The sequence below is a fragment of the Trichosurus vulpecula genome, chromosome 8 (genome assembly GCF_011100635.1).
Source record: "Trichosurus vulpecula isolate mTriVul1 chromosome 8, mTriVul1.pri, whole genome shotgun sequence".
NCBI lineage: Eukaryota > Metazoa > Chordata > Mammalia > Diprotodontia > Phalangeridae > Trichosurus > Trichosurus vulpecula.
In genome coordinates, this window is record NC_050580.1 from 267,481,094 (window position 1) to 267,507,607 (window position 26,514).

The 26,514-nt window shown below is 33.9% G+C and overlaps 1 protein-coding gene across 1 annotated transcript in view; it reads left to right on the forward strand.

The window, feature by feature from the left end:
• The window catches only part of ARHGAP5 (Rho GTPase activating protein 5), a 106,109-nt gene extending 89,033 nt beyond the window's left edge, over positions 1–17,076 (forward strand). The window contains exons 4-7 of the mRNA XM_036769577.1: positions 154–231; positions 3,611–3,742; positions 11,693–11,798; positions 13,439–17,076. Of these exons, the coding sequence (XP_036625472.1) occupies positions 154–231; positions 3,611–3,742; positions 11,693–11,798; positions 13,439–13,769 (647 nt within the window). The 3' untranslated portion in view covers positions 13,770–17,076. The remainder of the gene's footprint in view (positions 1–153; positions 232–3,610; positions 3,743–11,692; positions 11,799–13,438) is intronic.
• Positions 17,077–26,514: the final 9,438 nt, after the last annotated feature.

A 26,514-nucleotide genomic window follows, 5' to 3' on the forward strand; every position in this document is an offset into this window, starting at 1 on the left:
AAAAGCTCTCATGTGGGAAAATGTTTGTCAACATGTTTTCAAAATGTGTCATAGCTTGCTTCAGAGTTTTTAATGTAGTTTTTATTTAGCTAAATTGTTATATACAGGACACTGTTTAAATGTTATTCTGAATATCTTTCTTTTCTCTTTAAGGACTTTGTACTGAAGGCCTCTATCGTGTTAGTGGGAACAAAACTGATCAAGACAACATTCAAAAGCAATTTGACCAAGGTAATGATAAACTACTATATATAATAAAATCTAATTCTGTTCTTTTTGTTTTACGAATTTAATGGTTTGAGTGAGTTAATCGTTCAGTACAGGAAGCCAAGAGATTAAACAGAGAGTGAGGCCTAAAAAAGCCCATGAAATTTAGGTAGAAATCATTGTCATCTTCACATCCATTTCTGTGGAATTTATGAGTGGATATAAGAGGGAATGTGAAAGGCCAGTTCAACAGTTTGATTTAAAGGATGGAGAAGATAAAGTAATTTGGAAAGGCAACTAGATCAAAGATTTCCTTTTAGATGATTTGACAGATTTCTTCAAGGGAGGGGATATGGGTGCTTTATGTTCATATAAAGACAATAGTGGAATGGCAAACTCTTGGCCCCAAGGAATGGAATGCACCTAAGAAGGACTTATCAGAATGCATTTTTCTACAGTGTTAAAAATCTTAAAAATAACTGAATCTAATATATAAACTGAAAAGGAAAGGAGGAGAAAACTGCTTATATCCACCAGGCTAACTGCCATGCAGAGTATCCATAATGTAGGAGAATAGTCCCGCAGTAGAGATGCTCAAAAATTAGCAGGGGACAAAACCCAGAAGCGGACACAGCAATAAAAATCCCCATCTCCTGATGCCTCTCACACGAATGCACAAAGAATGGATTTAAATTAAAAACTGGAGATTCCAGTGCTAGGAGACATACTTGTCTTAGAGTTATCGCTCGGAAGGATAATTTGGATAAAGGTCTTCATACTGTGCTTAAGAAATTTTCAAATGATACAAAACTAAGACAGATAGCTAACACATTGGATGACAGAATCGGGATCCAAAAACAGCTTGACAGACTAGTGATCACTGAATAGGAGACTTAATAATAAAGTTCAGTGAGCTTTGCAAGTACAAAATGGAGGAGGGTCTGGCTGGATGGTAGTTTGTTTGCAGAAGTACTGCTAGCTCAATATGGTAGTGTGGTGTAGTGGAGGGAGTACTGAATCAAGGATCAACTGACCTGTGTTTGAAATTCAGCTTTTGGAAAAGGCTTGAACCTCAGTTTCCTCAGATTCTTTCTCAGCTCTACATCTAGTATTATGTTTTATTTGTGAGCTGTCATTTTAGTTTTCATTAGGAAATGCCATAGCATCCTGCACTAGAGAAGGGATAATTCTTTCTTACTCTTCCGTAGTTCTGGACACCAAAATTAAAAAATTAGTTCATTGATAAGCTGGAGTACGTTTAGTAGAGGGCAACCTAGATATTGAAAGGTCTCAAGATCATACCAGATGAGGATTAGTTGAAGGTATCGGGGGTGGATCGCTTGGAAGAGAGAACATTTGGGGGAACATGATAGCTTTTTCAAGAGTTGAAAGTGCCCTATGCATGGAAACTGAAATAAACTTGTATGGTCAGGTAGAACAGAAGTAGGAACAATGAATAGTTATAAGATACAGAGAGGCAAATTTAGGTTTGATGTTAAGGAAAACTTCCTAATAATTAGAGCTATCAAAAAGCTAAGTTGGATGTTTTGGTGAAATGGTGTTTCTCTAACTGTGGTCTTCAGCAAAAGGCTTGAATATAATAATATCATTCAATTCAAAGGGTTGGTTTCAGGTTCAAATGAGGTCATCTATGTAAAGTGCTGTGTATATGTTAGCTGTTGTTTTTAAAGGCTGAATGACTACTTGTCAAGTGTGTTGTAACAAAGATTCTTGTTCTGGACTGTGTTTTCTGAGATCTCTTCCAGCTCTTGAGTTCATATGATTCAGAGACAAAACAAGTATGTGAACACACATGATAAAAGGTTACATTACAAGGGTTGCTTTAGAAAGGAGAGAAAGCATTTTTTTGCTATGAGGTTATAAGTATGAATTTAGATACCAGGGGTATTTTGAATTGAATGGAATAGAGACTTTGATCAGTGGTTTAGAACATAGTGCTAACAAAATTAAAATATACAAATTTGTTCGTTTTTTCAGTGATCCTAGTTAAGCTGTGTCAGAAATGTGTAGCCAATAAGAAAATACAAATGAATCAGTGCAAAACAAAAAAAACCCAACATCATAGGAATGTGTTGATTAGTAGTGGTATATTGTATGCAAACTACAATAATTTATTTGAGATATAGGTCTTTTTTTAAAAGCCCTGGAAAAACTAATATCAGACCTTTCATATCCATTTCATTAATTCCTTTGATGGGGAAAGGGTTGTAGTGAGAGGAGCAGCAATCCTGTGATTTCATTGGTGTGGGAAGCTCTCGGTGAGGAACTTTCTGTACCAGTGCAGATCCTTACCTGGTCAACAATTTAGAGAGTTGCTTGAATCACCAAGAAGTTAAGTGACTTTCTAGGATTTACACTAGCCAATATGTATGTGTGAGGTGGGGCTTGACATCAGTTCTTCTGACTTCAAGGCCACTATACCATGCTGCCTGTCATTTCATAAATTCATAATAAATTAGAAAGACAGCCTTTCTTTAAGTGAAAACTGGATCAGATTTATTGTTTATTCTTTGTTAGCAAAGCTCATTCTATTTTTTTAATGACTTTAAGGCTAAAGTTATTGTTCATTTATTACTGTCTATCTAGATTAAGCAAGAGGATAGATTTTGTAACCAGCTAATGTTTGATAGATACCTAAACATCCTTTAAAACTTATTTGTTAAATACCTAAATATCTTTCTACTAATGGTTTCTCCCCTGTACTGAAATATAAATGTATTAATATTTTTCACACATTCTGTTGAGAAATATTTTATTTTCTATATAGTGTTTTTAATCAAAATGACCCCATTTTAAATATTAACTTTTAGTAATGATAGTTAAAAGGGTTCATTGAATAACCTAATATATTTCAGTAGTTTTGAGTTTTTAATCACTTGGATTTAAATGTATGTAATATATTGCAGTATAAATTCTGAAGCTCTTGTGGAAATATTTTGCATTTTTTGTAGTTGGCATCTTTTTTGTTAAATCCTCTTCCAGTACAAATATTATATATTAACCATTAAATGATAGAATATATAAATAAATGCTTAAATATTTCTCATAATTGTTGATAGGTTGGTTAGCCATCATTTCGTTAATGTAGAAGAAAAGTATTGACATCTTATAATTTTAACTCTTATTCATTCATATACATCTTTTTTAGTCCTGTTTGGTAGAGATTGTAGGATGAATGACACAGAGGCTTTCAAATTTAAGAAAAGTCCTTAAAGATATAAGTGGCAGGCAACAACCAGCCTTTCTGATGTATTTGAATGTTTAGCAGTAGTTCACTTTATGCAAAGCACATTTGAATAGTTTGTTTAAAACAGATTTCCAAAAGCATCTTGTTTTCATAATACTTCAGCTGTTAAATTGTCATTTCATTTTTATTTTGTAGATCATAATATTAATCTAGTATCAATGGAAGTGACAGTAAATGCTGTTGCTGGAGCACTTAAAGCTTTCTTTGCTGATTTGCCAGATCCTTTAATTCCATATTCTCTTCATCCAGAGCTATTAGAAGCCTCAAGTAAGTAATAACCCTCTTGCCTTTTGTGGATTATTCTAGATTACCAAATGGTACACATTAACTTAATGATTTCTCTAAAAGATTTAGTTTATTTAGCAATTTAACCTCTTAGAGATGTATTTTACTAGAACTTGAGGATATTAAAAAGTAAATAAATCGATCCAATACTGAGTCATGTAGATATTCAGTTGAAACCCTAAAAATACATTATCTGAGTTTTTAACAGATAATAGCAGTTCTCAGTTATTGGATTTTCAAGTTTCAGGATTTTTTAGTGACATTTTGGTGTTATTTGGCTAGCTGATAGAAGCCATTACGTGGAGAAACCATGATAAATCTTTAAAATTTTCACTTCTTAGATTATTTGTAGTGATCTAGCTAAATACATATGTCTTTATAGAAATATTCAAGTAATCGAGGCCATGAAACACTTTGGGAATTAAAGACAGTTCATGCTTTACATAAATGGACCATTCTACAGACCTATACTTAAAACAATTTTTACCCAATGTGAATTTGTCTGTGGACATGAGAAAGGGAGGGAAACAGGAAAGGGGATGCACACCCATGGAGGTAGGGGGTTGGCTCATGGTTCAAGGACATGTTGCATTTGGGGACAGAGAAGCGAGAGCAGGAAGAAGAACATGTTGAGTCTGGGTCCAACCACATTGGGGCCTGGCCAGAACCAAAACCCGGTGGGGACATGGGGGATACATGTAGAGGCCAGGCACGGACACAGATAGGAAAAGATAGGTAATATTCAAAGGCCAGGGACAGACTTACAATACTGGAGTGTGGACAAATGTTCTACTTTCCCTTGAAGGGTTTTTTTGTTTGGTTCTTTTTGTTTTTTGGTGGGGAAGGTGAGAGTAGGAAGCCATGGAGTGCCGACCTGAGGGGCAGGAATGGAGAGGGAGAGAGCATAGTATGTATAGTTAACAGGTAGTTTTAGAATATGGATCTCTTTCAGAATTCTTTATGTAAAGTCAAATTTGCATAATGCCAATTTATGTAAAGTGAGAACTATCTGTATATGGAATTTTTAAAGTGATGGTGATATTTTGACTTAACTGTCTAATGGAAACATTATGCATATTTTTGTCTCCATTTCCCAGGTAAGTTGTATGTGAAGAGTTAGTTCCAATGTAATTCAGAGAATTTTCTTTATGTAAAGCATATGATGGTAATGAAACCATTTGGGAATCATTAAACATACATATGTTAGAAAACATTTTTTAACTCTGCTTCATTTCTTCTGTTGAAACCTGTTCTGTTTGGGAGATCATTGTTGAATATAATCTAATGCTGTAGATATTTAACTGAGTTTAGCAGTAATATTATATCTATAACATGAAAATATACTTATTTAGGCATGTGGTATTAATACATAATCTCTTTTGGAAGTACACTTTTATTACCTCCTTTTATTCTTAATTCTTAATAAAACCTTTATTGTCAGTGTTTTAACTGAAAGTATTTCAGATGTCATGTTTGGTAGCAGGTATTGATATTTTTTTTTCTTCTGTATCAAGAAGGCATTGATGACTCATGTTATTATATAGTTAGTGTATAGCTAATGAAATTTGGTGAGACATGAATGCAAAAATGTAGACATAAATGTATGCTTATGTAGTGTATGTGGCAACAGAGCTATGTAATTTCACTGGCTTGTGTGACCAACCAGTGAAAGACAAAACAGTCTCCTTAAGGATGAAAAGACTTATTCCATCTTCAGAAATATTTTATTCTGTAACATTTTCAAAGCTCATAATTAAGGTCTTTTTAAAAAATGATATAGTCCCTACTTAACAAAACACTGTATCCTGATTTAAATACTTTTTTCAGTGAAGAAACTATTTGATGAGGATTCTTATACTTTTTCTTGGCTGATTTCTGGGAGAAAGAATAATTTTTCAGCAGACCAGCCAAGAAGGCAGAGTAGGATGATACAATACAGCCCAGTTCCCCCTATAGCTATTCGAAGAAGATCTGATAAGAGTGCCGGTCTGAGTAATGATTAAGAAGTCTGAGGAAGAACCATAGTGAGTCATCTTTCCAGCCTAAGATCACAAATGCAACACACAGACAAGTGGGTTCTGTCCTGAAACTGGGAAAGGATTAGATAAAGATGCCTGACCCAGACTTTGGACTAAGGTCACAGTGCCATTGAGCATTGGAGAGAGTATTACAGACTCAGCACCTAGAGAAGGACCACAGTACTGTCCAGTTGACCCATATAGCAGGTCATGGACTCAGCTGTTGGCTTAAAAGAGGGCTATATAGATAGCATTATGGTTCTGACCCCGTAGCAGTATCAAAAAATGAGACCAGGCTCATAACCAGGGTGAGGCCAGCCAGTTGGCAGTGGCTACAAGATTTCTAATGCCAGAGAAAAAAATAATCCACTATGTATCTCCCGAAAAACTTCAAAATAAAAACTCATAGAAACATCATAACCAAAATACAGAACATCCAGGTCAAAGAAAAATACCAAAAATGGCTAGGGGAAAAAAAAAGTCACGAGTACTAAGAAAGCAAATCCACAGTCAAGATCACACAGGATTTAGTAGCCAATTTTTTAAAGAAACAAAGTGCTTCGAATATAGTACAGAAAGCAAAGATTAGGTATAGGCTTATAACCAGGAACGAATTACCCAGCAAAACTGGGCATAATCCTATGGGGAGGGGGTGGAAATAGACTTTATATCAAATATTCCTGACGAAAAGTCCAAAACTGCATAGAGACTTTGTTCAAATACAGAAATGAAAAGAAAAATAAAAAAGTAAATACAAACGAACAGTCCATAGATCAAGGAGGAAAAATTTAAATACCATCATACTACCTGAATACCATGCCCCCCCCAAAAGAAAGCCTAGTCATATTTTAAGAAATCTTAAAAAAGAAAGTTGCCTGGCTCTCTTAGAACCAAGAGCAAAATGGAAATAGAAGAACTCCATCAGTCACCTTCTGCAAGAAACTTCAAAGTGAAGAAACAAAGCCACTATCCAGAGCTTCCAGGTCAAAGTTAAAAATACTGGAAGCAACCAGAATGAAAAAAATTCAGGTACCAAGGAGCCACAATCAGGATATCACACACTGTTTAGCAGCCACCTACTACAGAGGAATGGAAAACAAAGGCAAAAGTTATAGACTTTTAGGAAAGAATAATTTACTGAGCAAAGCTGAGTATATGTAAAGTATAAACTACAAGGGGAAAATGTACCTTAAAACAGAAGAATTAAAAGCCCTTCTAATGAAAAGACCAGAGCTGAGTAAAAACTTTGAAATATAAACATAAGAATAATGAGAAATATTAAAAAGGTAAAAACAAGTCAATAATCAGGAGAAACTGTGTATGTAACTTTATTGTCCTCAGTCACAGAGGACCTAAGAGTGATTTTGTTACATTTGACCATCTCAGAAGAAAGGAAAAATTTTGAAAAAAGGATTAGACTAGGGAAGAAAGGGAAAGAAAGTGGGGCAACTTTATCTCACATAATCAGGGTACACTAGTAGAGTTCTGTTTAAACAAGGAAAGGGTGAAGGGAGCCCGTATCACTTGAACTTCACTTTCATCTGAACTGGTCAATGTAAGGTAAAATACATACACATAGTTTGAGGTAGAAATGCATTCTACTTACCTAGGGGATCAGGGAGAGGGAAAAGGAAATAAAATGCAAAGGAGTTAGAATCTATGATTTGGGAATACAGGTGAAGAAAAGGGACAGGAGAATTGCATGGCATCAAGCATAGCACATCATTGCCAAGCACAATCATCTTCTGTGTTCCTTTTCTTTGTAAAGAGGGGATGGGAAGCAAAGAGAAGGAAAAACGTAGGGGTATGCTGGAGCCAGTTCATACTAGCTCATAAGTGATAATTGTTAAATTTTCAATGTGATCGTTTACATCTTGGAAATCAGCAATTGCTACAAATCAGAACTTGATTCACTGTAATTTAGACTTAAGAAAATGATGGAGAAAATGTTAATAATGCAAATTAAAATTAATTGTCCTGTGTGCATTTTTTTTTTTTGGAGCACACGTTTAACATATACCATCACATTCCCGGGTGTGAATGTAAATGAAACAAACTTATTAAAGTAGAAGAGGAAAAAATAATGGATTAGAAAGCTAAATCCAATAGTATGTTGTTAATAGGAATCGTATGATAGAAAATAGACTCACTTAGATAAATGAATAGGCTGGAACAAAATCTAGTTTGCTTCAATGGAACTGAACTCAAACAATCAGTAGCAATCATGATCTGAGGCAAAGCAACAAAAAGAATAAACTTGTTTAAAAAAGTTAAATGGAGAAATCACCTATTCCTGAAAGGTATCACAGATAATTTCAATACTTAACATATGTATACCAAATGGCATACCTTCTAGTTACTTAAAAGAAAAGCTAAAAGAATTTCAGTGAGAAATGGGTATTTAAAGTATAATTTGAGGAGGACCTCAACATGTCCCTTTCTTATAGCTAGACAACTCTAACCAAAAAATTAAAAAGAATCTAAAGATTTAAATAGAATTTTGGAAGAGTTAAATACAATATGATAGCTTTTCCAATGACTATTGACTTGCAAAGGAAAGGAATGCATATTTTTCTCAGTTACAGTTAACATTACAAAAATCGACCCTGTATTTTGGCATAAAAACCTCACAAACAAGATAATGTCAATATTGAGACAATATACTGTTTTCACTATGCAGCCAAAGCAGTCCTTAGGGGAAAATTTATATCTCTAAAACACTTAACAAAAGAGAAAGAATAGATCAATTAATTGGGAACGTAACTAAAAACATAAAAATCAATAATAAAAAACCCCAATTAAGCAATAAAATAGAAATACCAAAAATCAAAGAAGAGATTAACAAAATTGAAAACAAAAAAAAATTGAATTACTAAAACCAGAAGTTATTTTATGCAAAAATAAGGTAAAAGAGAAAAACCATTAATTTCATTTTTAAGAGAAAAACCAAATTACAAATATTATAAAGGAAAATTCACAATTAATAATGAAATAAAAGATATTGTTAGAAACCATTTTGTCCTGCTACATACCAGTAAAACTGGCACATTGAATGCAATGTGAAATGCCCCTATTAATAGAACATGAAATAGAAAATTTTAACAACTTAATCTCAAAAAAAAAAATTCAAGTCGTAAACGAATTCCTAAAAGAAAAAAAAAAACAAGAATTTGGTGGATTTGTAAGTGAATTCTATCAAACATGCAAAGAACAATTCCAATATTATATGTATTGTTTTCAAAAATAGAAGGAAAAAAAGAAATCCCACTAAATTCCTTCTATGATATATAAATAACGTCTGATACCTAAACCAAGGAGAGTCAAAATAGAAAGAAAATTGTAGACCAGTATTCTTAATGTGCAATGATATAAACATTTTTAAACAAAATATTTGCAAAGAGATTGCAGTGTCATATCACAAAGATTATACCTGTGACCAGGTTGTATTTATGTCAGGTTGCCTCAATTTTATGAACACTACAAGCACAATTGATCATATTAATAATGGAAACAACAAATTTCACAGAATTGTCAATAAGTACAGAAAAAAACTTGTGGCAGAATATATACCCATTTCTGATCTTTAAAACTAGAAAACAGGAATAAATGGATTTTTCCTTAATGTTTCGCGCGCGTGCGCACACACACACACACATAATTAAGAGCCAGAAAATTATACATGGATATTTAAATGCTAGGCTTTGTAAATATTCTTAGGGCCTTTACTTAGAATTGACACTCACATTTAAAGGGTTTCCTTGTTCTTTACAGGAACTCCCACGAGTGTATCTTTATATAATACTTGGTTAGTCCCTTTCATACTCTGTGCAATTAGTTGTGATAAAACTGTTCTTTAATTGATCCTGGCTTACATATGGCTAAATCTGAATTGGTAAAGCTTTTCCTGTAGTTGGAAAAAAAAAAAAAAACAACCAGTTTTATAGAGGAATGTGAGGTAGTCCACAGTTACAAGATTAAGTTGAGAGGTTTGAGAATATCAAAGAAGGAAATCTTAACCTGCCGTATATCATTAGTGCCTCATCATTTTTCATAGCTGTCTACAGGCACTATGTCTATATGTCTACAACTGTAGGTGTTGATCTAGTTTCTTTAGCTTTATCCCTCTGTCTCTGATATTGCACTGGCAGTAGACTTGTATTCCATCTTTGGATTATATTTACCTGAAGAATGAAAAATATCTTCCACGTATCCCTACTCTGATGTCCTATCATGGCATTCAGGTGACCCCTGAGTTCACAAAAACTATGCTAACAATCCAAATTCTGGCTAGTTCTGGCCTCAACAAAAGCGTTGACAATACACCGAACTGGCTGTGTAAGGACCAGCTCAGAAAGACTCATTACCAGGAGTTAGGTTACTGAATTGTTTGGCCATACTAAAATACTAATAGGAAATTCATACAGGAGGCTTAAAGGGTTTATTTTTAGACTGCTCTAAGAAGGGAAGGCATTTTAAAAAAAATATTCAAGATCACGGATGATATTATTCCTAAAAAGTGGTCACAATGGAGACATCAGAAACTAGAGGCCTATGATGCCTTACATGTAGAAAATCATTGTTATAATAACACTAAGCACTGTCTTTACATGTAATTGGAAAAAATATTAAGTGGGGAAAAAAACAACAAAAAAATACATTTTAAAAAAAACCAGAATAACACTAACTTTGGAGTCAAGGAAGATTTATTTTTCTGAGTTCAAATCTGGCCTCCAGAAACTTAATATTTGACCCAGGCAAGTCACTTAACCCTGTTTGCCTCAGTTTCTTCATCTGTAAAATGAGCAGAAGAAATGGCCAATCAACTCCTCTAGCTTTGCTAAGAAAACCCCAAATTGGGTCACAAAGAATCAAAAAGCACTGGAACAACTGCACAACAAGGTCAGTGAAGAGAGTGTAAATAGGCTGCAACATGTCCTTACAATAACAAGTGGAATTGGCATGATTAATGACCTGTAACTTGGAAAATGAGGTGGGCCAGTCATTTACTGAGAGCTAGAATATGAAAACAAATGCACAGGCCAGAGCACTGTTGGTTTCCATGAAATCTTAAAAACCTAGAAGGCTTCCCAGTGCATTGAGAGCATTCTTCAGTTCATTTAAACAAGCGTTTATTAAATGTCTACTTACTCTATGCAGGGCCCTGGGGATATAGACAAAAATGAAGGAACAGTCCCTGCTCTTAAGGAGGGTACATTCTCCTTGGAGTTGGGGCAAAATCCAATAAGTAAATATAAGATGATATGAGGAGGGAGACATCACAGGAGAGTACTAACAACTAAAATAAAAGGAATGCTTCCATGATCTTATCACTCGTTGAGATAACATGAACCAAGAATCATACAGGATGAGAAAGTGTAAGTATGTTGCAGCCTCCATCAATGGAAGGAATATTTCTACTTATGAGATTGTGAATCTGTTGAAATAATTTAAAAATACCTTTAAGAGGTCAGTAATAATTTAAACAAAGATTATATAAATTATTATATTTAGTTATAGAACATTCCATATATCTGTTCATAGCTTCACACTTTTGACAGTATTATGTAGGTGTATGAGCTACTAAATGGCAGTGTCCAGTTCATTCACTAGGGAGGAATGTTTTGAACCTTATTTGTAACTTTGCCTTTTAAAATAGGGATATTGAAACAGTTACTGGTACCCAACAAGTTCTGTTGTAATTATTTTTTAGCATCTTGGTGTAAGACTTAATTTCCAAGTTTAAAAAAAAATGTATTATCTTGTGTGTGTGTATTTAGACTCGACACTACATTATGTAGCAAGAACTTAATGTAATGGCTGCATTCACTGCATTTTTTAGTAGTTATAATGGCGTTATCAAGTGCTTTAAGAGACACTTTGTCCATTTTTTTCTCCCAAAACACAATTTTTACAGAAATCCTGGATAAGACAGAACGACTTAATGCTTTGAAAGAGATTTTGAAGAAATTCCATCCTGTTAACTATGATGTATTCAAATATGTAATAGCACATCTAAACAGGTAACTGTATCTCAGTAATTTTTAATAATACATGTAATGAACATTTGCTATAATACTGCTGAAATATTAGTAGCCATAGTGATAAATAGGTAAAAAAAAAAAAAGCTAATTTGAAGTGACAAGCATTACAAAATGGGTAAAGTTTTACCTTGTTTTTAATTATAAAGTAACATAAATTTTTCATAGTGCTGCTTGATTTCGGATAATGTTTATCATTGTTTTATTAGATAATAGAATTTTAGAACTGGAAAGGAACTTACAGAACAAGCTTCATTTACAAATAAAGAGACTGAGACCAAAGGAGTTTGTAATTTGCCTGGTAACATTCATTGTTAGAACCCTAGAATCTTGGGCCCCATGCTGTTTCTTTTGCATCATACTACTTTTCCTTGTGTCTTTTTTTGAAAAGTGGACACAGGTGTTATATAGGCTTTATTTTCTTTCCATGTTCAGTCAGTCATATTGGATTATCCATTAGTGGATTTTTCTTAGCAAGTTGTTTTTTGTCTTGTTTTGGTCTTCTTTTTGGTACCCAAGATACTTCTGAACCACTTCTCACATTATCCATTGAAATACACCTGGGAAATACATTATCCTGATGTCAACCCAAGAAAGCCATGATTTGAAAAGTAGCTTTATGAGGAGAAAAGGTTTTGGCTTCTTTTGATTTAGGAATTATTTGTGCCATGGCTCACCTCTGTGACTGTGAATAATTGAGAGTCAAGTGTACTTCAGGGCATAGTGTTGTCCTGGCCAAATACTGAGAAATAGAATTTCATAAATTGCAAATTAAACTGAAAAAACTGATTAAATTCATGGGAAGCTAGAAGTTAAGAAACTTGAGTTCCAATCCTAGTTCTCAAGCTAATTAGTTTTACGACCTTGGACCAAGTCACTTTAAATTTTGGGCCTTATAACCCTCATCTGTAAAATTAGGAGGTTGAATTAAACAGTTTCTAAGATGATTTTAAGAGACTGTGTGTGTGTGTGTGGAGAGAGAGAAAATATGCAGTGAGCTTGACTTTGGGGGTAGGGCATGGGGAGGGCATAAAAATGGCAAAAACATGTATTATACTCTTAAGAATGCAAATCAACAGAGTATGGGGTATTATTGGGGGGAAATGTTCACTAGTTTTGAAGATTAACAACTTAGCCAAGATTTTGAGTGGAATTTTGTGTGGTTTATTAATAGATAATAACTCAAAATAGTTGAAATTTTGATCTACAATTTTAGTATTCTTCAGTATTAGTGGAAGAATAAGTTGTAATTTGTCCTCATCACTTTGAGAAGCCTATTCTTCCAATGGAATAAAAGAAAGTGCTTCCATTTATAAATTACTTCTTTCAAGGAGCGCTGAACAAAGGAAACCTATCTTAGGAGCTTTTTAAAAACTATATATTATTTTTATTATTATTTGGCAAGCACTGTGCTAAGTGCTTGGGCTGCAGAAACCATCAAAAACATAGGAATTGGTTGTTTACTGGCAGTTTTTCTTTACTAGACAGGTGGGACAGAAAACCTGCTTTAAGTTTGAAATTTGGGTTCTAGTGAGATTATATTATTTCTAAGGTAATTTCTTGGTTTAAAATTCTGGTTTTTTGTTCACATATAAATGTGATTTGTTTTCCTTCTTTTACAGGGTTAGTCAGCAAAATAAAACCAACCTTATGACAGCAGACAACTTATCCATCTGTTTCTGGCCAACTCTGATGAGACCTGATTTTGAAAATCGAGAGTTTCTGTCCACCACTAAAATCCATCAGTCTGTTGTAGAAACTTTTATTCAGCAGTGTCAGTTTTTCTTTTACAATGGAGAAATTGTAGAAACTGCTAACTCTGTGGCACCTCAGCCACCACCTTCAAATACTGGACAATTGGTGGAACCAATGGTACCACTTCAGTTACCACCACCATTGCAGCCTCAGCTAATACAGCCACAATTACAAGCAGATCCTCTTGGTATTATATAAGGAGATGATTGCAGGCAGCCTGGCATTGAAAAGAAAAAAAAAAAGCAAAGCTAGACATGCATGTTTCAGGGTACAATAATATATTTCATATTTCTGACAAATAATTCATGTTCATACTGAGGGAACATATTTCTCTTAGAACTGTATCATCTTTCTTCCTTCATTTCCGCTACAGATCAAGATCATATAAGCATGACTGGAGAGGTTTAATTTTTTTAAACAAAAATAACTATAAAGTACAAAGCTACTGCTGCTGCATGTAATCTTATTGCAATCACTATATCATTCCTTTGGCAATTTCTGCCTCAATATATTGTGAATAAAATTTTTCTATAGAAATTAAATGATTTAAAAACTCACACTTACAAAACATTCAGTGCTTTTCAGCCTGCTTTATGGCTGCTTTTTCTTTTAATTTCATGTGATATTTGGGCAACTTAATTTCCATTCAAACATAAAAGCCCAGCTATAGTTATTTTATAACATCAAGTTACATCAAGCTTGGGGTGATGGTGGAAAGAATGAAAAAGTGCACTGTTGAAATATATTACACTCTTGCACCTTCCATCTTCTGAGTAAACCTGTGGACAATTTGATGAGGGGTAGGTTAAATATAATTCTTATTTCTTGTAGCACAATACCAAGGACATGCTTATGACAAAAGCGAATTTAGAATATTGTGCAAAAAAAAATGTCATCTACTTCCTTACGCTCCATTAATGAGGTAAACATTTTGTATACTGTTAATTCTGTAAACAAATGCATGTTCAAAAGATCATTGATGGTCTTGTAAACTTAATCCAATATATTTTAGATATTTTAATTTTTTCCCTCTTGGGGAATACATTTAGTGTGTAGAAAATAGCTCATGACATTTTCATATAAGGTTATATAACTTTTCATACATAAGCATAAAATTTGTTGTAGTAAAATTCTTTAAACCAAACAATGTTTTAATCTAGGACATGAATTTAATCTGTTCTTTAAAATCTATTTTTATGTGGCCCTTTAAATATATACAAAAATCCATTGCTAATATAGCAATAAATACTTTGGGTACTGATTGCCTCTTTGGAGTGTATATATAAAATTATGAACTTGTATTCATATTCTTTTCTGTGGTATGTTGTACTAAAATTTCAAAATTACTTTTGCACCATTTTTATACATTTTTTTCTTTGACATTGGTACCAGTTTTGCTGTAAAACATGCTGCTTTTTTCATTTTAAATATTTTATTAGTGGTAATGCAACTTACAAAGCGATAAATTATGGATAAATTTTCAGAATTAGGCGGCTGTAAACTTTTTTGTTATGCTTTTCTCAAGGGTTCTATGAACACTATGCCATTTTTGTCTGGAAAGGAAAGAATTCGGTTTGTTTTCAGCTGCTAGGGTACGTTTTTTGTGATAAAAGAAAAGCTATTTGGTCATTGTTGTAATCTTCATTCATAATGAGATTTTAAGATCGTCCTATGTATTATATAGTAAATAGATGATTTTGAGATTTAAAGTTCTTAAGAGTTTGATTTGCTCCCTTTTCCTAAAATAAAAATTGCCTTTCCCAACTGTTATGTCCTAGGTATTGTACTTCTAATTTTAACTTGGATTAATCATTCTGGATCAAAATGTTGACGTGAACCAGGCTGCTGTTGAAGTACATGTATATTATAAATTATCTTCTGTGTTATATTCTTGCAAATTATTATCTTTTCTAAGAAAACAAAAGCCCTATTATTCCTATTGCAAAGCACACAGGAATTGAGAAAGTACAATAATTTAAAAAACTGTCCAGTAAATGTATTCTTAACTTGTTCTATATTACTTAAACCTGTTGTCTATATAGCTTTAATTTATAGCTGTCAGTTTAACATTGGCATGTCTAGCAAAGAAAATTAAACTTTAAGAGTTTTATAAACTGTTTCTAGGTTGCTAAAGAATTTATTTTTCTACTATATATGGTATAGACAAAGCATCAGACTATGTACAGGAAAAAAGCCTGACTATTTCTTTTGGAAGTAGGCTGAAAGGAAATTTTTCAACTGTCCATATCTTCATACTCATCTAGTATAACTTTCCTACTGTGATGTGAATCTCACTTTACACCATTTCTGTTTCTTGCTATACTAGTATATGTAGTCAGCCGTGATAATTTAATTTTCATCTGCATACAGTACCATTTTTGTTACGTTACAACTAGCACTTACCATTTCCCACATTAACCACATAATACAGCACTGCAAAATTTATATTAATTTTCTTTTTATTATAGACATGACACAGTGAATCCATCTAAATACTCCCACAGTTGGCCCAATTAGGAAGTTTCACTAACATTGATTGAAAATTAAATAGCTACTTAAAACAATATATGACTCTGAATTACTTATATTTTTTTTTGTCCAGAGCTTAGTTTTATGTTTTAAATAGTGAAAAAGCATTTTAAGTATTTGCTTTCCTATGGAACAGCTGGAAGGCAAGGGGCATATTATTACATGAAATTTTAAGAAGATTAAAAGAAGGGACTAAATAATCTCTCATATATTTCATCAGTATCCAAATTGGAGGGAAGGAGCGACAATGGACTTTTAACAATTAAATTTTAAGAAAAGCTAACGAGTAAATTCACAAGATATATGAATTGCCATTATTTTCATTGATGCTTCCTATGTCTAATTGTTATACTATTGGGCTTAAAGAGCCATATCTAGATTAGCTATATAAAAGGTATATTGCTACTCTGATTTATGCATTCAGTAGATTTATCCATTTGGGAATCAAATTATATGCCTTCAAGGTGATTTCTATTTCTTCTTTAGAAACAAAATTCATTTAAAAGTAATAGTCCAAGTACAGTGGATTTTGGTTTTAAATGGTATTTGTTGGTAGTTTTGAACATTTATAATGTAAATACTGTAGGTGACAGCAGTCTGATTTAGGTGAAAAGCAGCTTTTATTTTCCATCCTGTATGTAAATAATGTGGACTTGCTTTTCCTTTTGAGGTACTGGAATATAATTTCTAATATCTCTAAACTATAAACAAAAGGAAACAATTGGAATAAGAACCTAGGCCTTAGCTTCCATGGTGATTTTAGTTTTTTTATACAGTAATAATTGTGATGCTATTTGTCAACTGGATATAAATATATATACAATTTTAAAAAGTCAAAAACGCTTTGTTTCTTTGTTTTTAATTAATGTAATCATGTGCTTCACCACCAACAGGATGCTGCAGTGAATTAAATATCAGTGAAGCTTATTCTGTATAAAGAATGCTATGAATAAAACATTATGATGCTTACTGTGTATAATTTTTAGTTTTAGTGGCTCTTCACCGTTTTGCTGTTTAAAAATTAGCTTATATTTTTTCAAGTAAAATTCTACCCAGCATGTTTTTCAGCTGAATTGTGTGTGTGGGTGTGCATATATATATATATATATATATATATATATATATATATATATATATATATATATATATATATAAATGTATAAAGTGAGAATTAACTTCATTAGGTAAGGTAAGTTAATGGCATTGATAGTGTGTTATCAGTGGAGGTCAACTATTTCTTGCATTATCTAGTGAATTAAAAATTGGAATGATGAGCATTCAGTAGAAACTACATTAAAACATTGACCTCTGAAGTCTAGGTAATCCAAGAGGATTTCTTTGATTTTATGTGAATTTTAATGGCTCACAAGAATGTCTTGGTATAGCTAAAATCTATTGAGACTAAAACATCTAACCTAAAGGAGTTTTCTTTTAGTTCTCTCTGTATGAATTGTGAATCTTAAGTCTAATTTTTGTGTGAATTGGTTGGGGGAGGGAGTTGGATGGAAACCACTAAGTTTTACACAATATTCTACTTTTTCTGCAATCTTTTTTTAGCCTATTCTAGATTTTTAAAAATTGCACTGTGAGAAATGTATCAGTTGTTTAGCTTGACCCTTATTTCCTCTAATACTAAGAACTTTGCAAAAGAAAAGTTATATTTTTATAAACTTCTTATGTTCACAGCATCTCTTGTTTAAGCTGACTGCTCACAAACTGTCACTTAAGGAAGGAGGCCAGTCTTCACACTTAATTCTCTTAGTATTTTTGTATTTTGTATTAGAATGAAAAGCTGTGCTCCACACATTAGCTTCATAACTATCCTTAATCATGGGATTCTTACTCTAACATTTTCTTTTGTTGGTTAAACGTATCTCATCCCTGCTTTCATCCCAATAACATCAACTATTGATAAGCATCAATCTGTTTTAATTTCCCAGCCTAAAGTCTTTTATCTCTAGAATGATTTCCCTGGGAACTGGGGAGGGAGGTGAACAAGATCATTACAGAATTCCCAAATAAAAAATTTGGTGTGATCTTATTAATGACAAAACTACGTGGGGATTTTGTTAAAAATCCTAAAGTTGTCACAGCTTAAAAAGCATTTCCCAGATTTGGTAGAGAAACTACTCACCTAACAGTACTATTGTCAAGTTGGTCAGTCTTCTAAAGCATACATGTAGCTCTGAAAGATATTTGGAAGACATAATAAGCACATCACTCCACTGATGGTTTTACACTTTATTTGGAAGAAGCCAGAATTAATGGAAAATTCTGGACCATATCAAGATTTGTGTGGTTTTTCTTTTCCTCCTGATGAGAGAATCCAAGATTTGTGAAGTACCTTAGAGGCTGTCTAGCCTAGCCCAGCCCATAATGAAGCGAGAGTCCTTTCTGCTACATTGCCAACAAGGGATCTTCTACCCTTCTGCAAGAAGACTTTCATTCAAGGGGAATCCAGTACCACAAGTGTTTCTTCTCAAGTTGATCTCCTGTACTAGCCTTTTCATAGCAACTTCATCATTTCTTGGAGCACAAGAAGTTGATTGATTCAGCTCTCTTATCTGCAAAAGCCTCATGAATCTTGCAAAACAAGTCCTTTCTTGCATTCTCTGTCACATTTTCCTGGAGTTATAACTGATGAAGTGACTGAATGTCCCAGGGTACCATGATTGGGCATTATATCACCACTACCAGAATATATCTGATTCTCAATGCAGGGTATCTTTAGGTGATGTTTTATAGGGTTTGAGAACTTTAAAATGTGAACTCAGATGTAAATTAATGGGCCCCAACTTTGGATTTATTCACCCCCTTTGCTCCTATTTACATACTGCTGAACTGAACTGGAGAAAGTCATGAAACCATACTCATTGAGTCTACTATACATTAATGTTACATCATCTCAACTAGGCCAGACTATTTTTATACCTTCCTTACTGATTCGCTACCTTTCCTACAACAGGTGTTGTCTGTCTTGAAGCATTGTATTACACCAACTCCTTCCAGCCTTCCAACTCGGGATCTCATTCCTTAACGCCAAGAGTTTTCTCTTTTCTCATCTTGCATCACTCGGATGTTTTACCTCACTATGTTCTCTTCAGTCCTGTCTAATGAAGAGGTGGACTTTTCCTTTGAAGGCCAACCCTTCTGCATGTGCCCTTCCATCTTTGCCAGCAGATTGTCCTTGTTATCATCACACTCAAATTCTCCATCTTTACTTATCTACTGGTTCTTTCCCTGCTGCCTACAAATATGCCCATATCTCTCCCATCCTTAGGAAAAAGCCCTTATTTGATTCAACCATTTCCCCCTCCTTACCATCCTTAACAATGCCTAGTAAATAGTGCTTAATATTCATTGATTTGACATTTATGAACAGAGTGACAGGATAATTGTGTTTTCCTCGTCCTTCCACCTCTATCTCTTTATCAAAGGATGGTATTCTCCACTTGGCAAATAAGCGAGGTTGAGCTGTCCTATGATCATTAAAATAATGCAGCTAGTAGTCATTAAAGAGTAGATGGGAGGCAGAAGTATTAAGTTTTATTGTGCACACTGTCAGTGAAGGCTATCCTTTGACTTCAATTTCTCATTTCTATTTTTTAGTAGATGCAATTGTAAGCCCTTTAAGGGTGGTGTTCTTTTGTATCCCCATACAGGAGATGTCCAATAAATATTTAAGGGAATGCTGTAATAGTCTATCTTCTAGCAATGGTTAATTTTTTAAATGCATCAGAATTTAAAATGAGGATGGCTCCAAGGGCTCCAGGTGGCTCTGTCCTGAGGAAGGTATAATCTCTTGGGTTAGTGGTCTGGGCTACTAGCATTTCTAATCATTCTGCTAAGCCCACTTTTAGAGAGTCAATGGCTAGAATCAGCCTAAGAATTTTCGATGTTAACATGTCATGGAAATTTTGGAAGTAGCAGATTCTCTTATTGAAGCCATCTCATTTCTAGTGTAATGTTGGTGAAAAATAGGATTCATAGATTTTAGAGCTAGAAGAGACAGGAAAGACCATTTAGTCCAATAGGGTCATAGATACAGAACTGGAAAAAACCTCAAAGGTCATATAGTCCATCCCACCCTTATTTTACAGATAAAGAAGTAGACCCAGAGGTTAAGTGATTTGCCCAAAGTCAGACAATAGTCCTCTACGACAAGTAGTTCAAGTAGTATCAGAGGCAATATATGAACCCGTGTGCTCTGAGTAGGGCAAGTGCTTTTTCACCCTCCCTGGATTTCTATGCTTTGCACCAATCATTTTTTAAAAATTAATTTGTGTTTCTTCACAGAAAATCATTGTTTTTTAAAAATTTTAAATCATTTTAAGGAAATGTCCTTTTATTTTGAGGTTTTTTGTAATACAACATAAATGGTGTTTTATTTTGTTAAAGGTTGTTTTGCATAGGAGTTGATTGCTCTAGAAATATTTTCTACAAGTCACTTGTAAATCCATCTAGCCCTGGAAATTTTTTCTTTGGGAGAAATCTTCCAATGAGAATTGCTTTAGTGGCATCCTGGAAATTTTGTCTTTATTATCTCACTGATGTGATTTTATTTTCTACAATAATTTATTTTTGTAATTTGTTGTTTTACCCACTTATTCCTAGTGTGAAGATTAAATTATTTAGCCTCCATTTAAGTCTAAGTCTTTAGTTCATTTTTCCTTATTGCTTACATTTTTTATTGCAATATTGTCTGTAATTGATGTATTTCTGCATGCGGCAGGCAACATAGGGTTTTTTTTTTTTTAAAGATTCTATGCTTTGCTGAAAAATAGGTGTTCCCTTTGAGATTCCCATTCAGTAACCAACAAAAGTCTATCTTATCTTTTTTTCCCTAAAATTTTGTTCAGATTTCTACCTTCTTTCTGATTTTTTTTTGTTCTATTTGTCAAAACCTGAAAAAGACCCATTGAGTTATCTCACAAATACTTACATAGGCCTTCTTAACTTTTCCTTTGAGTACTTAGTTGCTATGTAATTTGGTGTGAGTACATATATTCAATAATGATGTTTATTCATCTATGATATCTTTAAACATACATAAGGTAGCTCCTCTACTTATCCCCTATTACCTTTTTTTTAGACTGGTGCCTTGACGAAGGTCAAGATCACTACTACTGCTTTTGTGATTTCTCTAGAGGAATAATAAATTCTGCTCCAAGGCCTCATTTTAGCTATGCATATTTATATCTTAAGCATGTTTAATGTAAATGCCAAATCATCTTGCTTCCAATTCTATCTTCTACAGTTTTAGTTTATGGATGAGTTTGTCCCATTCACTTTCACAGTTATGATTGTTAAATTTGTTTTCCTTTCGTTGAATCCTGTTAAAATATTCCTTTTGTCCATCTCTTTACTTGAGGTTCTCTCCTCCCAGACTCTCCCCCTCCTTAAATACCCTCTGCAGCTCCAGCTCAGGCCCCAACTTACTATAAATATATTCATTTAAGCATCTTTGCCCAGGCCAAATAAGAGTCATATTCTTGAGATTCAGACTCTTCCTACCCTCACCTCTGACCTGGAATGATCTTTTCTTGTCATATACCAATTATAAGAAATAATTCCTTTCTCTTCTTTCCTAGGGCATTTTTTTCTTCCTTAAAAAACAGGATGGAGCTCACCTTTGCAAAATAAGTAATTTTTCAGTTGTACATCACTTTCCTTTGCTTTTTTCTATTTCTATTTCTTTTCTTTCTTGCAGTTGGTGCATAGTCACCCATGATTCTGATCAGGCTTCCATGGTATATAATTTCCTAGCCACTTGAAATATTTTTTTCTTTGACCTTGGCCATCTCATCTTTATTTATTTCTAGGGGTTCTCTATAGCTGTCACCTGAAGGATTCAGCAAACTATACTTTGTTCCCCAGTTCCAATACTTTCACAAAATTTTATTCTAAGATTTCTTAAAATGTGATATTCAGGGGTTCTGGTTTTATTGTGCTCTTCTGAAGCCCAGTAATTATTTTTCTCTTTGTCCTCTTTTCCAAATCTCATTTTTTATAGTAGGTAACTAATCAGCGAGGCGGCTCGATGAATAGAATCCCAAACCTGGACTAGAAGAATTAAGTTCAAATATGACTTTAGGCACTTATTAGCTGTACAAACCTGGGCAAGTCACTTAACCCCTCTGCCTCAGTTTCCTCAACTATAAAGTGGGAGAAAAAGCACCTATATCCCAAAATTGTGAGGGTGAAGTGGGAAAATATTTATAGAGTGCTTAGCATAGTGCCTGGACATAGCAGATACTTGATGAACGTGGATTTCCTGCCCTTGTTTTCTAGTTTGTTTTTTTTTAATAATATTGTATTAATATTTGTAGTTCTCTGCTCTGTTCTTTTTTTCACCATGTGTACTTCTTTACATTCTCTATTAGATAGAGTGCATTTAGTCCCGGCTCTAACCCTAAATGCGCTCTTCCTTCCCCTGTTTTAGTAGCCTTCCCAATCATTTTGATAATCTTTGTGGCCATTCTATATTATTTTCTGTGATCATAGAATTGATTTCTCCTGAAATTTTTTTTTGAAATTTTCTTATCCTATAGTATATCTTCCTTGTATTAGTAGTTTTCCTGTGTTTGGTCATTTCTTCAATCTCTATTTTTTCCTGCCCTTACCATGGGACCTGAACTATAGAACCTCTTCCCTACTGAAGGGTAGAGACTACGTGAGCCATTGAGGAGACAGCCTGCAAGAGTTGCTGATAAAGGTCCTTGGTGATTGCCTCATTTATAGTTACTTTCAAACTTTCTTTGGTTCAGTAGTTGCTGTAGCCATTACCAAGAGGAGCCTATATTATTACCAGGGTAGGAGTAAAGGATGAGCAGAGAGATTAATATATTATGCTAAACCTTTACATTAATAGAAAATATGAATATAACACTAATGAAATGAAATATTGAAGAGAAACAAAGCTGAAGTGTTGCAGACTTTCCATAACAATGATTTTCACACAATTCTATCTCTCATGAAGAAGTTTTTATCTTGCAAAACTTCCTTGTGTCATCCTGGGCTTTCTTCCTGCAATAATGTATGTTTGTATACAAAATAGAATAACAGGCAATGTGGCAGAGTGGGAGAAGGACTGACTTTGGAGGAACCTGGCTTAAAATTCCAGCTCTGTTACTCTGGGGCCATGGATAAGTCACTTCACTTCTCTGAACCTCAGAGACTTCATTTATATAAATAATTCCAGTGTTAGTATTTCCAGATGAAACCTCATAGACTAGGCAGTTCATTCTAAATAAAAATTATGCTCTGGTATTTCAAGATTCAATAATTTTACCTTTGTGGGTACCCCTTCTGTTGATGTGAAGTGTACTTCTTACCAGGTCTTTGTGTTACTGTGGCTGAGCAAAAAAAATCACATATTAGCTTGCCCTTTTTCTGGCAATGACAAGCCTTTCTAAATGTGGGGTAGTTCTTTGACAGTGGACATTTAATCTGTTGCTCTGAGTCCATACATGATGACTTTCCATCTTGGTAGAAACTTCCAGATTGATCTTGCATTCCCTCACTTGCACAAAATGACAAGGGAGATGAGAAATGATGAAACAATTAAGTTACCTAATGCATGAATTTCCTAACATTGAAGCTTTATCAGTAATTCCGGATTGTGAATGGTTTTTCCTTCTTTTAGCTGATTTCATTCTAGAATTCAATGGCTTAGCTGTATCTCCTGCAGAAGAATGACTTTGAAATTAATGTGCTTCAAGGGGGATTTTTTCAGATCTTCTGAAGCATCTATTCCAAAATTTAAACAAGGTACATGTAATAGAGCTGTCCTAGGGAGTAGCACTCACCTTCATGAATATTTTTTTTCTCAACATGATTCTTAAATTGATATTTCTGAAAGTTTGCTTGACATTTGTAACTGCCTTATTTACATTTTAATGTCAGAGTCCTAATTGAGTAAGAAAAATGTCTACTCCATTATACTTAAAATTCTTTATCATTAAGGATTTCTGTATGGTTTCTTTTTATATGTATAATAATAATACCTTAAATTTATATGGCACTGTATAATTTCAAATATATTATCTCAACTTATAGTCACTCTCAGAAGTAGACAGGGTATATTAATATGCCTACTTCACAGATGGGGCTCAGAAAGGAAAAGTGTCTCTTCCAAGGATGCACAACTAGGAGTAATAGAACTAGAGAGAGAAATTGGTTATTTTACTCATAATCATGTGCATTGCCCACTCTACCAGTCAGCAGCATTCCAGAAAGCTTCCTTAATATAGATTATAATCACATAGCTTGAAATTTACAATTGACTGCCCTATACATTAGCAAAGAAGGCAGTACAAATATGTTTTTAGTATCTTGTTGGACATTTTAGAGCTCAATAAGAACTGAAGTTAAAGAACTCCCTCAAAAAAATGAAAAGTAACACTCCTTTGGAGAAAAATTGAATGTCTGTAAGACTTATTAAGCCTTATTTTTAACCTTCCTCCTTAGGCAACTCCTCTTATGAGATGTAGGAAATTAAGCGTTAAAGGAAGCAACATTATATTAGGTGGTTTTGTGTGTTTATGTGGGGAGGGGAAGCCATGGGTCAACAGTAATCCTGAAAAATAACTAATTTTTAAGTTGAATTTATAAAAATAAAAATAAACATAAAATTTCTAAAGACAAAAGTAAACTAGATACATCAAGCTTTCTTATCCTTGTTACAAATTCTTTCTGTCACATATAGTTATAAAGTTACAACTATTTTAAATTGCACACAGACTTTATGGACATCCTGTGTGTGTGTGTGTGTGTGTGTGTGTGTGTGTGTGTGTAGTAGTAGCAAAAAACTAAAAACAAAGATGCCTACCATTTGGAAAATGGCTAAACAAATTCTGTTATCTGAAGGCAATTGACTATTACTGTAGTGTAAGAAACATCAAATGGACAGACTTAAATGAACTGATGTGAAGTAAGCAGAGACAGGAAGACAATGTATACAATGGTTATAATGTAAATAGAATAAAAATCACAAAACAACTGAAACCAGATGTTGCAAAATTATGAAGAACAAGTTTGACCCCCAAGAAGAGATATGAGAATGTACTGCCCCCTATTCATTTTCAGGGATCAAGGTCCACAGATGTGGAACATTATAAATAATTTATCTTTTCAGTATGTAAATTGGTTTTGCTGATTTTTTTCCCCTTCTTCCTCTGTTATTTTAAAAAGTTCCTTTTTTAAGGGATGGGTTTCTGGGAGGGGGAGGAGGAAGGATACAAAGAGAAATCTAGGTGTTGCTAAAACAAAATCAATAGAAACCTATTTTAAAAAAAAGAAAGAAAAACTATAGAGATAAACCCGAAGAAGGGAAAAAAAAAAAACAACCAGAAACCTATAATTTCCCAGACTGCTTTCTCCTCTTCATTTTTGGGGCAACTTTGTCATCCATCTTTTGCGTCTGTCCAAGAAACCTGCCGTTATTCATCCTTTGTTTGAAGAGGACCAATGTCTTGACTTGCTCATGAGTTGGATTTAAATGAGGCAGAGTTGTACAAAGTCATCAGTCTCACTCTGTCTTCCAGAGTCATTGAAGTCCATTGGCAAAACAAAAGTCAAGGTGACTGGTGATGCAGTGAATGAGTTTGGCATCTTCAGTGTCTTACCAAGCTCTAAGCACTCCACAGTGAGAATGTTTCTCACCATTATAGGATATTGAAGCTAGAAAAGGACCATAAATGTCATATAGTCCAATCCTTGCATTGTATGGATGAAGAAACTGAAAACCCAAATGATTAGCTACTTTCCCAGGGTCATATAAGTTGTGAGTGATAGAGCCAGAAAGGATCTAGTTCTACTCATTCTAAATTCCTTACTTTGTAGTGTACTTGACTTCTGGAGAGTATCATCTGTGTCCTGGATCTGTGAAGTCCAGATTTTAAGTATATGAAACTCTGGGGGAAGAAGGAACCTTGTTATCATTGAATGAATGAAAGAAGCATTAGTTATGCACTTACTACAGGTAAAGCTCTGTGCTAAGGCCTGGGGAGACAAAGAGAAAAGTAAGACAGTGTCTGCCCTCAAGGAGCTCCTACTCTAATGTGGAGGAGACAATACATATGGAAGGTTTCAGCTATAAGACAGATGCAAAGATCCCATGGTCCTTAGTATGCAACAGCAAGGCAGATGGTCATGCCTCCTCTTTAACATAATTTTCACTAATACAGGAATACCTCAGAGATATTGCAATTTCAGTTGCAGACTACCACAATAAAGTGAATATTGCAATAAGGCAATTCCCATGAATTTTTTTTGTTTCCCAGTGGATATAAAAGTTATGTTTACATTATACTGTAGTCTGTTAAGTGTGCAATGTCTAAAAATCTTAATTTTAAAATACTTTATTGCTTAAAAAAAACACTAACACCATTATCTGAGCCTTCAGCAAATAGGG